The 14,909-nt window shown below is 48.5% G+C and overlaps 1 protein-coding gene across 1 annotated transcript; it reads left to right on the top strand.

The window, feature by feature from the left end:
• The first annotated feature begins 772 nt into the window (after positions 1–772).
• LOC129517254 (uncharacterized) lies at positions 773–14,435 on the top strand. The gene is made up of 4 exons (XM_055336927.1): positions 773–847; positions 975–1,015; positions 13,212–13,590; positions 13,692–14,435. Exons 1-4 carry the CDS (start codon positions 773–775, stop codon positions 14,388–14,390), a joined length of 1,194 nt encoding a protein of 397 aa, XP_055192902.1. The 3' UTR covers positions 14,391–14,435.
• The last annotated feature ends 474 nt before the right edge of the window (positions 14,436–14,909 follow it).

Raw genomic sequence — 14,909 nt, 5'->3', positions numbered from 1 at the left:
AATAAATAAAAATTTTAAAAAAAAGAAATTTTGAAAAATACTTTTAAAAAATCTAAGAATATGGGCGCCTGGGTGGTCCAGTTGGTTAAGTGTCTGCCTTCAGCTCAGGTCGTGATCCCGGGGTCCTGGGATGGAGCCCACATCGGGCTCCCTGCTTCTCCCTCTGCCTCTGCCCATCCCCCTGCTTGTGCTCTCTCTCTCTCTCTCTCTCTCTCTCTCTCTCTCTCTCTTTCTCAAATAAATAAATAAAATATTGTTGGGATCCCTGGGTGGCTCAGCGGTTTGGCCCAGGGTGTGATCCTGGAGTCCCGGGATCGAGCCCCACGTCCAGCTCCCTGCATGGAGCCTGCTTCTCCCTCTGCTGTGCCTCTGCTTCTCTGTGTGGGTGTGTCTCTCATGAATAAATAAATAAAATATTTTGGGATCCCTGGGTGGCGCAGCGGTTTAGCGCCTGCCTTTGGCCCAGGGCGCGATCCTGGAGACCCGGGATCGAATCCCACGTCAGGCTCCCGGTGCATGGAGCCTGCTTCTCCCTCTGCCTATGTCTCTGCCTCTCTCTCTCCTCTCTCTCTCCCTCTCTCTGTGTGTGTGTGACTATCATAAATAAATAAACATTTAAAATAAATAAATAAATAAATAAATAAAATATTTTTTAAATAAAATATTTTTTAAAAGAATCTAAGAATTTGAAGAAACTTCCTTAATTTGATGAATGCTGTTCATCAGTGTCAGGGATTCCGATTCCAGCTCCTTCCCCAAAGCCAAGGCCACTATGGGGAGTGCTGTCTTCGAGGGACAGAACCAGGGGGCCTTTCCCTTCGTGCGCCCCGTCTCCGCAGACCCCCTGGTAAATAGCGCAGGCTCCGTACCTACACACGGGGCCTCATACCCTTCGAGGTCTTTGGCCTCCAGCGCGTCACGGGGGCTCAACCCCCCTGTGCGGTAGGCCAGGTGGCTGTCACCGTCTCCATTAGCTCGCCTTGGGCATGGCTCACGACCTCTACCATGCGAGGAGGTAGGGACCCCGGGGGGGGATATGAGTGACCCTGCCGGGCGACAGCTGAGCTAGGCTGCCCCTTAAGCCCTCCTGGCTCTCCACCTCTTTGCTCTCCACCCCGAGGAATGTACAGTCACTCACGCTCCTTAACCCAGAGGACGAGAACCGTTCACACCAGCGCCATGCGGGATGCTTTCCAGGGCAGCGGGGCGGGGGAGAGGGGTATGAACAGCCAGGCATCGCCCCACCCACCCCTGCCCCTGCCCCTGCCCCTGCCCCCAGCCCGGCCCTGCCTGCGCCCGTGCCCCAGAGCTGCAGACCCGGCCCACGAGCTTGGGCCTGGCTGCGTCCAGCAGATCTGGGCAGAGTCTGGGACCCCCCTGTCCCATGTGACCCAGTGCGCCCAGGGACAAGTCTCACCATGATGATGAGCTGCACTCTCCTCCCTAAGCCCAGCTCCAGCCCAAGTGGCTCCCAGAACCCTCGCCTCTGAGGACGGAGCCCCTCCTTTCTGGGGGCTTTGTGACCTCACCCTGTTATAATTGCAGAGTTCTGACAGTGGCCAGAAGGGGTCTTTCTGTCAACCCGAGTGGGACTGTGGAGGTCCCTGGGCTGGAATGGACCTAAAGGAAGGAGGAGAAGAGGGAGGGAAGGGTCCTTCAGGTGGGGGGAACATGCAGAGCCAAGGAGTTTGGGCATATGGAGTGAGAAATGGGGGGAGCCCCAAAAGGTGCGTGAGCAGACGACCACCTTGGTGTGCAATTAGGAAGGCCTGTCTGGGGGCTCCTGGGTGGCTCAGCGGTGTAGCGCCGCCTTCAGCCCAGGGCGTGATCCTGGGGTCCCAGGATCAAGTCCCACGTCGGGCTCCCTGCATGGAGCCTGCTTCTCCCTCTGCCTGTGTCTCAGCCTCTCTCTGTGTGTCTCTCATTAATAAATAAATAAAATCTTAAAAAAAAAAAAAAAAGAAAGGAAGGCCTGTCCGGTAGCAGTGGGAGGATAGACAGGAGGGAGAGAGACCCTAGGAGGGGAGGGGCTGCAGTTCCAAGACTAGGCAGGGAACTCCGGGTAGGATGATCCTCTGAGCTGAAGGAGTAACCAGGGACCAGGAGCACAAGCTGAGCAGCGTTTTCCTTTTGTTTTATAAACTTCTCATCCATGCAAAAGAGTATACGTAACAAACAGTTAACGATTGAAACGGCAGCAGTAATAAACCAAATCCTTGTGTGCCCACCTGTACCTTCCAAGCCCCGCGTGGACCCCTTCCTGGTCACAGCATCTCTGTCCCTGACCCCATCCAGTCTCCAAAGTAGCCACTATCCCGGGTTTCTGTATTAAGAATTTCTCAGCTTTTCTTTATTATCATGTGCGCGTGAATCCCTAAGCAATCATTCAGTTTTGTCTAACTTTAAGCTTTATAGAAACAAAATTACGGGTCCCTGGGTGGCCCAGTGGCTGAGCATCAGGGCATGATCCCGGGGTCCCGGGATCGAGTCCCACGTCGGGCTCCCCACGTGGACCCTGCTGCTCCCTCTGCCTGTGTCTCTGCCTCCCTCTGTGTCTTTCATGGATAAATAAATAAAATCTTTAAAAAAAAATAGAGTTAGACTGTTTTTGTGACTTGCTTTTCCCTCCCCAACATGCTATTTGTGAGAATTTCGATGCATGTAACTTTACTTTTGTTTCACTGCTGCGTAGTAAGTACCCTAGCGTGCGATTGTTTCTCCGTTCTCCTAGGAGTATACGCGCGTGTCCTTTTGTCTTTGTTCTAATAACGCTGGTATGGACGCTTAGGTACGTATCTGCCGCTATGCTTTGACAAGAGGTTGTTTGGGATACTGGCTGTCAAACCAATTTTTTTTTTTGTCAAACCAATTTTTAACCACAACTCAAAATAGGAAATATATTTTATATCGCAAATCAGTACCTACATACATATCCATGCACATAAGCGGAAATAAGTCTCGTGAAGAATTTCTCACCCCCACTATGTTCGATGCACGCTGACGCCCTCACCGCTCACCTTAACACGCTCTTCCACTTTGAATTCACGGCCTTATGTTTTAGGTGAGATTTACTGGTTTTTTTGGTTTTTTGGTTTTTTGGGTTTTTTTAGATTTTTTTTTTTTTTTTTTTTTTTTTTTTAGATTTCCTGTCTAGATTTTCCTGTTCTGTCTTTCTAGGCCTTCTGTTGAGGTTTCATTTCTTATAAATAGTATATTGATTTTTTTATGTATTTAATAATATAATGAAAATGAAATACCCACAAGTCCACTTACAAGCAAAAAAAGAACCAAACGTTACTAGTAATTTCCATGTGCCTGCACACTCCCTCCCTAGCCTGTCCCCCGTTCTTTCTCGCTCTAGGGGTGGCCACTTCCTTGAATTTGTATCATTATTCCCTGGCTTGCTTCTAGTATTATCACATCCGTGCATATACCCGAAAAAATTTTTTTTCAATTTTCCTTGTTTAGCTGGGGTTTGTTTTTTGTTTTTTTAAGGGATATCCTTTAGCAAAGGGACTCGCTTTATATATATATATATAATAATATATATTATTAATAATATTATATATAATATTATATATATTTCATTATATATATACATAAAATGAAACCAGGAGGCCTCCGCTAGGATTCATAGCACCCTATTAAATGAATGCACAACACTTTATGTGACTCTATTGTTGTTTTGTTTTGTTTTCTCTTACAAAGTTGGTGCTATGGACATTTTTCTAAATGTCCTCTGATGGACGTAGGTGAGGATTTCTCTGTGTCACGCATCTAGGACTGGAATTTCTGAATCAAATGTTCAATATTACAAGACAAAAATTATTTGCCAAAGCTGTTGTAACAACAATTTACACTTTGATCAGATTCCAGATTCATGTCTTTTCTGACGCATCTTAATTTTCACCAATGAAATGATATCATCAGTCTCCTTTTTGGTTTTGCTTTGCATTTGCAGGATTCCCATCGAGGCTGAATATCTCTTTAAGTATGTATTATCTGTCTGGATTTCCTTTTCTTTTGCCCATTGTTTCTGTTGGGTTGTTTGCCTTATTTTTGTTAGATTCTAAGTGGTTTTATATTTCTATATAAATTTCTACTTCTAGATATTACACTTTGTCACTTACACATAATACGAATATCACCTTCAAGTTTATGGCCTCTTGTCTTTTCACTTTGTGTATAATTGATAAATAAAAATTCTTAATTTTAATGCCTAATTTACCCACCTTTTCCTTCACGTTAAGCATTCGGTGCGCCTTGCATAAAAATCCTTCATTGGGGCACCTGGGTGGCTCAGTCAGTTGAGTGTCCACCTTCAGCTCAGGTCTTGATCCAAGGGTCCTGGGATGGAGCCCTACATCAGGTACCCTACTGGGTGGCGAGTCTTCTCCCTCTCCCTCTGATCCGCCCCTCTGCTCATGCTCTTGTTCGCTTGCTCTCTCTCTCAAATGAATAAGTTAAAAAAATCTTTTAAAAAAATCCTTCCTTATACCAAGGTCAGAAAGACATTCACCAGTTTTTTTCTTCTAAGAATTTTAAAGTTTTGCATTTGACATAATTTGAATTTACTTGGAATTGATTTTGTGTATAATAGAAGGTGGAATCCAGTTCCATTTTTTTCCCATGTGGGTAACCAATGCATGATCCCTCCTTTACTACAGATCTGCAATATCATTGTTGCATATCAAAGATACAGACGTAAAAAGTATATATATAACTTTGTATACTACATGTAACTTTAGTTGTTTTTTTTTTTTTTAAGTAGGCTCCACACCCATTGTGGAACCCAACACAGGGCTTGAACTCATGACTCTGAGATCAAGACCTGAGCCGAGATCAAGAGTTAGGTGCTCGACTGACTGAGCCACCCAAGCACCCGGTTATATATTATATTTATATATATAGTTAACATATTTAATATATTCATATAATATATACACAATAATTGATATATATTTGTATATATATAATTGACTTGTATGATGTATTTTACGTATAACATATAAATACGTAATATATGCATAATATGTTTTTATATAATGCATGTTGTATTATATATTATAATAAAAATATTATACATAAAGCATATCTAATATGTATATACTATATATGCCACATTCCATATATATAATATATGCCAATTTAAAGGCTCTCTAGTTCTTTGGGCCAATTTTTCTATCCTTTTGTGGCTACTACACTCAGTTAATAGCTTTATAATTATCTCTGAAAGGGCAAATATTCATTCTTTCTTATCCCATTTATTCTTTTTATAATGCTCTGACTATTCTTGATTGTTATTCTTCACCATAAATTTTAGCATCAACTTGTTAAGACTTAGGTAAGATCTTATTTAGGATTTCATTGTAGTTGCATTGACCCTGTAAATCAGTTTTAGGAGAATTAATATCTTTGTGATAATAAAGTTTCCCATCTATGAGTATGACCTAACTCTTCATTTAGCTAGGGCTGCTTTGTTATCTTTCATTCAATGTAACATTTATATTTCTTTAGGAATAGGTCTTTCAAAAAAAAAAAGGAATAGGTCTTTCACATATTTGTTAGACTGGGTTTTTAAGTCATCATTTTATTAATTTTATTGAGAGAAAATATGCACACATATTAAGCTTACAGTTCGACGCATTTTGATGGATGCATGCCCAATCTAACCATGACTGAATGAACATTTCCATCATCTCAGAAACTTCCCTGATGCCCCTTTGCTGCCCATCTCCCCACCTCATCCCAGACAACCACCAGTCTAATCTAATTTCTGTCACCATCAATTAGTATTGCCATTTCTAGAACTTTGTATAAATAGAAGCATTAAGTGTGTGCTCCTCTATATCTGAATTTTCACTCAGCTTAGTGTTTTTAAGGTTCATCTTTTCATGAACCAGTAGGTCGTTCTTTTGGGTCATCTTCTGTTGTATAAATAAATCTCAGTTTTGTTTGTCCATTCACTGTTGTTCCTGGTTGGGGGCTATTCTAAATGAAGGCCCTGAGAAATTCATGTACCAGTCTCGAGGTAGACCTATTTTTCATTTCTTTTGAATAAACACCCAAGAGTGGAATTGATTTGTCATTTGGCGGTGTACATTTAACTTGATAAGAAATTGCCAAATTGTTTTCCGAGGTGACTATACCATTTTACTCTCCGTGAAAGCTCCAGCTGCTCCACACTTGGTATCATCAGTCTCTTAAATGTTAGCCTTCTTGTGGGTGTTCAGTTTTTCTCAAAGCAATTTTCCCGATTGACTAATAATGATGAGCAAGTTCCCATGTGCTCAATGGCCCTTAATTCATCTTCTTCTGTGAAGTGTTGAAGTCTTTTGCCCATTTTCACTGAATTGTTTGTCTTCTTGTTATGGAGGGGTTTTTAACATAAACACCTCATGTAATTATTATGTGATTGGATTTGAGCCAGCCATCTTGTTCTTTGTCTCTCATTTGTCTCAGGTGGGTTTTGGGGGTCTGCTATTATTCCTGTCTGGTTTCTTTTGAATTAATCAAACACTTTCAAATATTTAATATTATTCTATCGAAATATTTTATTTTTATTTATTATAATAAATATTTGTTTTTACTGATTGTTTAGAGCTAAAGCTATATATCCTTAATCATCAAAGTCTACTTGGAGTTACTACTGTGCTACTCCACACTTCACAACTGACACGTCACACTTCACAACAGTGCAATTCATTGACACGCCTCCTCATTATCTTTGTCATCAATGCCAGATCTTTTACTTCTACATACATTATAAACAATATCATTATTTTTGCTTTAAACTGCTAGTTGTCTTCTTGGGCACCACAAGAGTTCTTGGATCTGTAAATTGCTGTTTTTCACCAAATATGGAGAGTACACCTTCAAATATTTTCCCACATCATTCTCACCTGCATGCGTATGGTAGATTATTCAGTACTGTTCCACAGGTCTCCAAGGCTCTGTTACTTTTTCTCCAATATTTTTTTCTCTGTTTTTCAGACTGGAAAATCTCTATTCATCTGTCTTAAGATACTGACCCTACCCCCTGACATCTTTAGTCTTCTGTTAAGTCCATCCATTGAGTTTTTCACTTCGATAATTGTACTTTGCAATTCTGGAATTCCCATTTTGTCCTTCCTTATAACTTGCCATACCTTCTTGCTGGCTCAATAATGCATTTAAAAATATCTTAAGTATATTTTTCCAGAACTGTAGGTGACTAATGACAAAAGGATTTTTCAGAGGTCCTAGTCTGACATTTTGCAAGAAGCTCCTCGTGGCATTTTTCAAAGGAAAAAATGGCAGAGTCCCGTGACTCGTTGGGTGGGGAAAATAGGTATTAAAGGGCTTGAAGCTGGAGGTATTGGGAAGAACTGGTAGAAAGAGAAAAAGCTGACAAATGGGCCTCAGGACAGAGGAAAATGATAAGTTATTTTCAAAGTATTTTGAATTCCAGATATCAATGTGACATCCAAGTAGAGATGCCCTGTGGGAAATTGGAAATCTTAGAGGTGAATTCATTTATTCTCTTAACATTGCTCAGTGGCTGTTACAAGCCAATACTGGGTCAGACACTAGAGCATTCCCTTTGGAGCCCGGAGCCATCAGAACACCCCTCCTCCTTGTCCTCAGCCTTGACACTCAATCAAATAAATAGCTAGCATGGCCTTAGCAGCCCCCACCACATTGAATGCTCCTGGAAATCCCACCCACCCTCTCCAGGACTGAAATAATGGATGGAAATATTGAAAGCATGACAGGAACTATGTGACTTTATTTTAAGCACCAGTGGCATGGAGGGAAGAAACATCTGGGAAAGGAAGAGAGGAGGAGCAAGAGTTCGGGGAAAGGCAAAGCGAAGGTGGAGGGGGCTGAGGGACTGTCCTCTTCATAGGTCAGGTGGCCCAGAATCCTCCAACAGACTATATCCATGTGCCTCTCCTCCCCATATCCTTCCTCAGCCTGAGGGAGGCAGGAGATAAGGAGGGAGACTCCCACACAGCAAGAAATGACACATGGACAGCAGGGGAGACGGGCCAGGGTGAGACCAAGTGGTCACACCCCACCACCATGATCTGGGTTGGCGAGAGGGCCAGCTGGTATCTGGGTGGGAGGGTGGGAGAGCTGAGGGCCTGGTGTTTCATCAAGCCCAGGCAGCTTGGCACTTCTCACAGCTGCCACCACAGCTCCCATCGCACAGTATCTGATGCCACAGGAACAGGTGACTGAGAGGCCCCCACATACAACTCCACCAGAGAGCTGCTCACACCTGCACGGGGGTAATAATAAGTCCGAAACTTTGGCAGGGGTGGGGAGCTGGTTCCAAACAGCATCCATCCCCTCATCAACCAAAACCCCCTCCCTACCCACCAAGAGCGCCCAGGTGGACAGGAGGGCTCCTGCTCATCCACATCTCCCATGATAAGGAAAGCCAACATGAGCTTCCTTGTGGCTTGTCCTCTGGACTCCCACCCTTTACTGGAAGGGAGTCCATCTTATGGTTGAATCTCAATCCCTTCTTAATCTATTCTTCCGTAACTGATTTCAGGAAGACCTCCCTGGGAACGACCAAGCTGATGAGACAGCTGCTTTAGTCCAGGAAAGTATTTGACATCTGGAACGTGGACAAGTTTGCTTGGACAGGGAGAAAATATGAGCTTCCTAACCATGGGAAGGGAAAACTCCCACTCCAACAGGTGTGGCGTGAAGACTATTCCACTCGCGACCTGTCATTCAGCTCCCTCTTCGTCACTGTGTAGCAGAAAATGAAGGAAACCCCTTCTCCCTGGGTCTCTCCACCCTCAAAGCTAAAACATTCTTCCCACTGTCTAACTGCAGCGTCTCCCTTCAGGGCCAGAATCACAGCTCTGCTGCCTTCACACAGCCTGATGCAGGAGAGACAAGGTCGGCCCTAGGCCTGGGTACCAGTTCCTGACAGTGGTCCCAGAAATAACATGGTCTCCAGCTCTGAACCCAGTCACCCAAGGAATCACTCAAGATTCCCCAGAAGGTCAGACCAGAAGGTCTGGGGGGTACAGTATCCCCAGTGGGTCAGCAACTCCCCACCTTTTCCCAAAAGAACATAAGGGGCAGGCTCTCCCAGGTTCCTCTGGGAAGTGAGACCTGCCAAAATCAGTAGGACCAGAGATCCCTACTTGTCCCCAGGAATCCAGCACCGGACTGCCTCCCATCTGCACTCCTGGGCTGTATGATCGCGACCAGTCTCCCAGAGCCACAGCTTTTTCATCTCTCTGATGCAATAAAAATATCTTTCTACTTGCCATCTCAGGTTGAGGCCTCCTTTTCTCCTGCTTTCTAACCAGTTGTGCTCTGGAACCAGTTCCCAGAGCCTGTTTTGCAAAGCAGGTCATAGGCATCGATCCAGATGTTGAAGGTTGGAGAACTAAGCTCTCCCTTCCACTCTAGCGAAACATAGTATGAGACTTTAGGGAGTTCTTTTTACCTCTCTGGGCCTCTCTGTAAAGGAAGATCTCTGGGGATCTCCCGGGGTGTGAGGAGGAAAATGCCTTTCCTCGGAAGGAAATAAAATATGAATGTATTAGCCAAAGGAAGGAGTACTGGATGCCCCTGAGGTCGGCCACAGGCAGACCCACTCACCTGCTTGATCCCGACAAGCTCACTCCCCAAAGTGACCTCTTCGTCATACCTCCACAGGGAAAGGGATTTGGAACAAGAGAAATGATCAGACACTTGGCTGGTAACGGAAGGGAGAGACCATCCCGCCCCTCCCCCGGATGTCTGACATATCCCTCCCCTCTCACCCACATCCCCCATAGTACGTTTCTCTAACTTAAATAAGCACATTACTCATTTTAAAGATCTTGATTTTTTATTACTCTAATATAATAAATTGATTGAGCTTAGATCTGGGAAGGTGGGTGGAATCAGCAGCGTGATCCAGTGAGTGTGAACAGGTGGAGCAGAGGCAGGGTCATTTCTTTGCACCCCTAGTCGCCAGCACATTGTTAGAATAGAGTAAGTGCTCTGGACAGGTCTACAGGATGGGTGGGTGAGCAGGGATAGGGCCCCTCTCCTGAGCTCATAATGCAATGGGGAAAGGCTCTGAGCCGGTAACTCAGCCTCTCCTCCCTTCCTGTGTCTGCCGGTCACTACCTCTAATGCTGATAAAAGCACAGGGTAGGTTAAGAAAGGAAGAAGTTTAAAAATAAATAAATAAATAAATAAATAAATAAATAAATAAATAAATAAATAAAATAAAAAATAAAAACAAAGGAAGAAGTTTCCAAGGCTGGTTTGGAGACTTCAGTGGCTCCCAGTTGCCAGATCATGTAACCCCTTCTGAGAAAACAGACCTTCCCCACCCGCTCACTTCCTGAAGCCCTGCAGTCCCTCCTGCACATGGTTAGGGCAGGGGACGGCGGTGACAGGCAGGGCCGCAGGCCGAGGGGCGGCTGAAGGCACAGCAGAGCTGCATCTTTTTTTTTTTTAAGATTTTATTTATTTATTCATGAGAGACACAGAGAGAGAGGCAGAGAGAGAAGCAGGATCCCTGCAGGGAGCCCGATGTGGGACTTCCTCCCAGGACCCCAGGATCACCACCTGAGCCAAAGGAAGAGGCTCAACCACTGAGTCCCCAGGTGCCCTAGAGCTGCAGCTCTGAGTGGGTCGTACAGAGCCGGAGCCCGATTTGAGGACTCCACTAGGGGAGCTAAAGCAAGATGATCCACAGGTAGTGGTGAGCTAGGCTGGAAGAGATAAGCCAGAGAAGAGGATGCTGACTCCCCCTTCACTGCCCCTCCTCTTAGAAACCCAAACACCCGGCTCCGCCCGCCTCGCCATATAAAATGGCCATGTTGTCACTTTCTTGGTTTCGGGGGATTCCACAGCCGTTTCTCCTCTGTCCTGGGGTAACGCTGTCGAGATGGGGCTTTGGAAAATCCTACACTCAGGCAACTCTGAAGCCTTGAAAGTATTTCTTCCACAGTTGAGGGCCTGAGGGGTCCAAAGAGTCAAGGTCAGCCAAAGCCTGTGGACTCAGCACTTAGATAATTCAGGAGGGGAAAGGAATCTAGGTCAGGATGGCTTCTTTCGGGGGACCCTGGCAGTTTTGAGGGAAGAACGGGCAAGGCCTCAGAGGACAAGTTTTCAAGGCAACTGATGACACTGGACCCTTGGCAGGGCCCCACCAAGGCCTGGCAAAGTCAACCACACAACCAAAAGCTTATTTGTTCAGCTACTTCATGCCGCAGAACCCATGTCTGTGGACATGGTGGGAGGGATCCAAATACCAGGATGCCCAAAACCCACATTCACCTCCACCCCTTCCCGAGTGCTTTCAGGACTTCTCACCCCACCTGACATGGTCTCTCCCTCAACCAAACCACAAGTTCGAGGCCACACTCTCCAGACAGTCTCCTTCAAAGGGCTCCCTCTGGGGACACTTGCAGAAAAGTCAGCTCCATACACCCACCAAAACCCTGAAAGACGTCCAAGCGAGCATCACTTAAGAGCCTCCGTAAGTCTAATTTAAATCCTCCAGGCGTCAGGGCAACGCCACTCCTTCTAGTGAGGGAGACACCAAAGGAAGACTTCTCCATTACTATTGTTCCCTGGAGAGAAGTAGAGTAGAAACATCTGGTCCTGAAGCCATCAGTAACACCACCGGCGGTCCCAGCTGAAGCTGGGAGTGGAAGGACCAGACACCATGGAATTGGACTCCCCCTTCCACAGACGACAGCACTAATGTTGGGCTGAAGCCGCTGCAAAGTCCAGGCCAGGCCAAAAGGCTTCAGGCCCACAAGAGTGTTGGGAAAGACAGCAGAGGGGGCCGAGGGGCAGGCTCTGGAAACGGGTTGCCAGGCAGAGCTGGCCATGATGACTTCTGGACTTCCAGAACTTAATTACCCTTTGCATAATAACAACTTATATTTAAAAGCAAAGGAAGCTAAGGGTGATTTGCATGTTTTTCTTTCATGCTGCCTGCTGAGTTCACATTCTAGTTTCCTCTGCCCATAACTGGACATATAATTAACTTCCATTATCGTGGATGATGGCCTTCTAGGGTTGGTGGCCATGACCGAGCACCAGTTGAGGAGAAGGCTTTGGATCGGGCCTATTCTTCTAGGACCCCAAAGCCTAGCAGTCTGGGCTCTTGCCTAGGAGGGAGGCTCAACCCTCATTGAGCCTCCCAAAGACTCAGGGCCTCGGAGGGGCCGGCGTGGGGAGGGCTGGGAGCCTCCTTTCAGACTCTGAATCCACTCCTGCACAGAGTTTTCTGCCCCTTGATCTTAAACAAGTCGCTGGGTCGCTCTGAGCTCACATTCCCAGTCAGGTAAATGGGCACAACAGGGACCTGCGAAGATGCCCTGAGGGTAAAGATAAGATAATGTGTTCGTCATAGGGCCCCCACACGGGGCAGGCGCCTCCTACTGCAGCGGCCCTCCCCTCCCCTGGGAGAGTGGAGAGGGGTGCGGGGTGCAATTTCCGCCTGGGAGGGGGGCTCCCGGCACAACACTTACAAGGAAAGGAGCTGTGAGCTGAGTTCTGAGGAAGAGAGAAGAGAAAGTTGTCGCCCAAAGGGAGACAGGGATGAATGGCCAATTAACAGTAGTAGAATAAATAGAGCAAACAAACATTTCCGGAGCTCCTACCAAGTGCCGGTGCGGCTTCTCGGCCTGGGCCTGTCGGCTAAGATGCGGCGTGCTCAGGGCTAGGTAGGGCCTTAGTGCTTCCCTGCCATTGTGTCCTGAGGTCCTGCCAACAGCTTGCAGGTGGGGACTCTTTCCTCTTCCTACTTTGCACGTGAGGAAACTGAGGCTCGGAAAGGTTATTCATTCGTCCAAGGTCAAGACACGAATCTGCAGGACTGACTTCAGAGACCCTCGGCCCACACCCCACCTTTGGACACACATGGGCGCGCACGCTCGCCCCCACCCCGCCCCATGCCCCATGCCACATGCTCTCTGCCACAAGCCCCCCGCCGCATGCCTCCCGCTCCAAGCCCCCTGCACCATGCCCCATGCCCCCTACTACAAGCACCCCGGCCCATGCCCCATGCCCCCAGCCCCATACCCCCCGTTCCAAGTCCCCCGACCCATGCCCCATGCCCCCAGCCCCATACCCCCAGTCCCATGCCCCCCGCTCCAAGCCCCCCGCCCCATGCCCCTGCCCCCTTCCCCTGCCCCATGCCCCCCGCCCCATGCCCCATGCCCCCTGCCCTCTGTCCCTGCCCTAAGCCCCCTGCCCCATGTCCCCCGCTCCAAGCCCCCTGCCCCATGCCCCCCGCCCCATGCCTCCCCGTCCAAGCACTCCGGTCCATGCCCCAAGCCCCCACCCCATGCCCACCGCCCCAAGCCCCTCCGGGTGGACCGGGACCAAGGCTGCCCCAACTGCAGGCGGGTGGCTGCCCCGGGGCAAGCCCATGATGGGGCTGCCCACCCGGGTCCCCGCCGAGGGGCGCAGAGGGGGCGCCCCAGTCCTCGGCGCACGGCCCGCGGGGGTGACCAGGCCTCCGGGCCCATAAAGCGTGGGTGGGACGTGAAGCCAGTTTATGGAGGCGGTGATGGCCCGGGCTGCTTTGATGGTGGGGAAGAGGCCGGGGCGCCCCGACCCCCCGTAAAGGCCTGTGCGGCATAGAAGGGGCGGCGCGGCCTCGGGCTCCAGCCCCCCCCCCGGCCCCCCACCATGTCCTGCTCCTCCCGCCTCGGCACCCACAGCTGCCCCAGGACTTTGAGCTGTGCCGCGGCCTGCGGGTCCCGCTGCTGCATCACGGCCGCCCCCTCTGCGCCGGCTCCTGCGGCCGCAGCTTCGGCTACCGGGTCGGGGGCCTCTGCGGGCCCAGCCCGCCCTGCATCACCAGCGTGTCGGTCAACAAGAGCCTCCTGACGCCCCTCAACCTGGAGATCGACCCCAACGCGCAGTGCATCAAGCACGAAGAGAAGGAGCAGATCAAGTGCCTCAACAGCATGTTCGCCGCCTTCATTGACAAGGTGGGTGTCCCTGGTCACCCTTCCTGGGCCTTCAGTTCCTGCGGGGTCAGGGGCAGGACAGGGCAGGCCCGGGGCAGCTCCCAGTCTGATGGACCAGATGGACACAGCTCAGGGCCCGGATGCACCAAAGACGTGACTACAGGGCACAGGCTCCCGGTGGGATGGTGTGGCTCGAACGTGCACCTCTGTCCAGGCAGGCAGGTCCCTGCACAGAGACGGGGACGGGCTCGGAGCCCTCATGCCAGAGGCACAGGGTGGTCCGTGCACGTAGTCGCCAGACCCAACAGAAGAATAGGAGGAGGACCGCAGGGGCACCCGAAGGGTGGATGTCCCCGACCCCACCCTTCCTCTGCCCCACCCATGCTCAGGACCCAGGCTGAGAAGGGAGTCAGGGGCAGGAGAGATGTGGCCCAGAGGAGCTCCTAGTCTGATGATGGAGGAGACGGACGCACGTCCAGGGCACAGACAGACACAGAGAGATGAGCACAGGGCAGCAGCTCCTGATCGGATGGCACTATTATTATATACAACCTCGGTCCAGACAGGCAGGGTCCCCACAGACAAGAGGGTTGTCCTCGCTCACACTCTCGGTGAGCCTGGACATCCGGGGAGAACCTTGGAAGTCCCCGGTCAGTCTCTAGAAATGGGGAAAGGAGGCTGATGATGCTGCTCAGTGACCATTTGAGGTGGTACATGAAAGCATTAGTAACATTGAAACAGCCGATGGGAAAACTGCTGTCTTCTCACGTTTGTTTCAGTCCTTAAGATTAAATCTAAAATTAGGTGCTGGTAGTCTTCGGTGTCCCTCTAATACTTGCTGTTCTTCCACTTTTAATAAAGAGAGCAACCAAAAATAAAAATAAAAATAAAATAAAGAGAGCAACCCTCAGGTACAGAGCTGCTGGGGACGACAGTTTCAGCTAGAATTTAATGTTGTGTGACTTG

The sequence above is a fragment of the Nyctereutes procyonoides genome, unplaced genomic scaffold (assembly GCF_905146905.1).
Source record: "Nyctereutes procyonoides isolate TBG_1078 unplaced genomic scaffold, NYPRO_anot_genome, whole genome shotgun sequence".
NCBI lineage: Eukaryota > Metazoa > Chordata > Mammalia > Carnivora > Canidae > Nyctereutes > Nyctereutes procyonoides.
The sequence above is the reverse complement of the archived record's forward strand: the minus strand, read 5'-3'. Positions and strand labels throughout refer to the sequence as shown.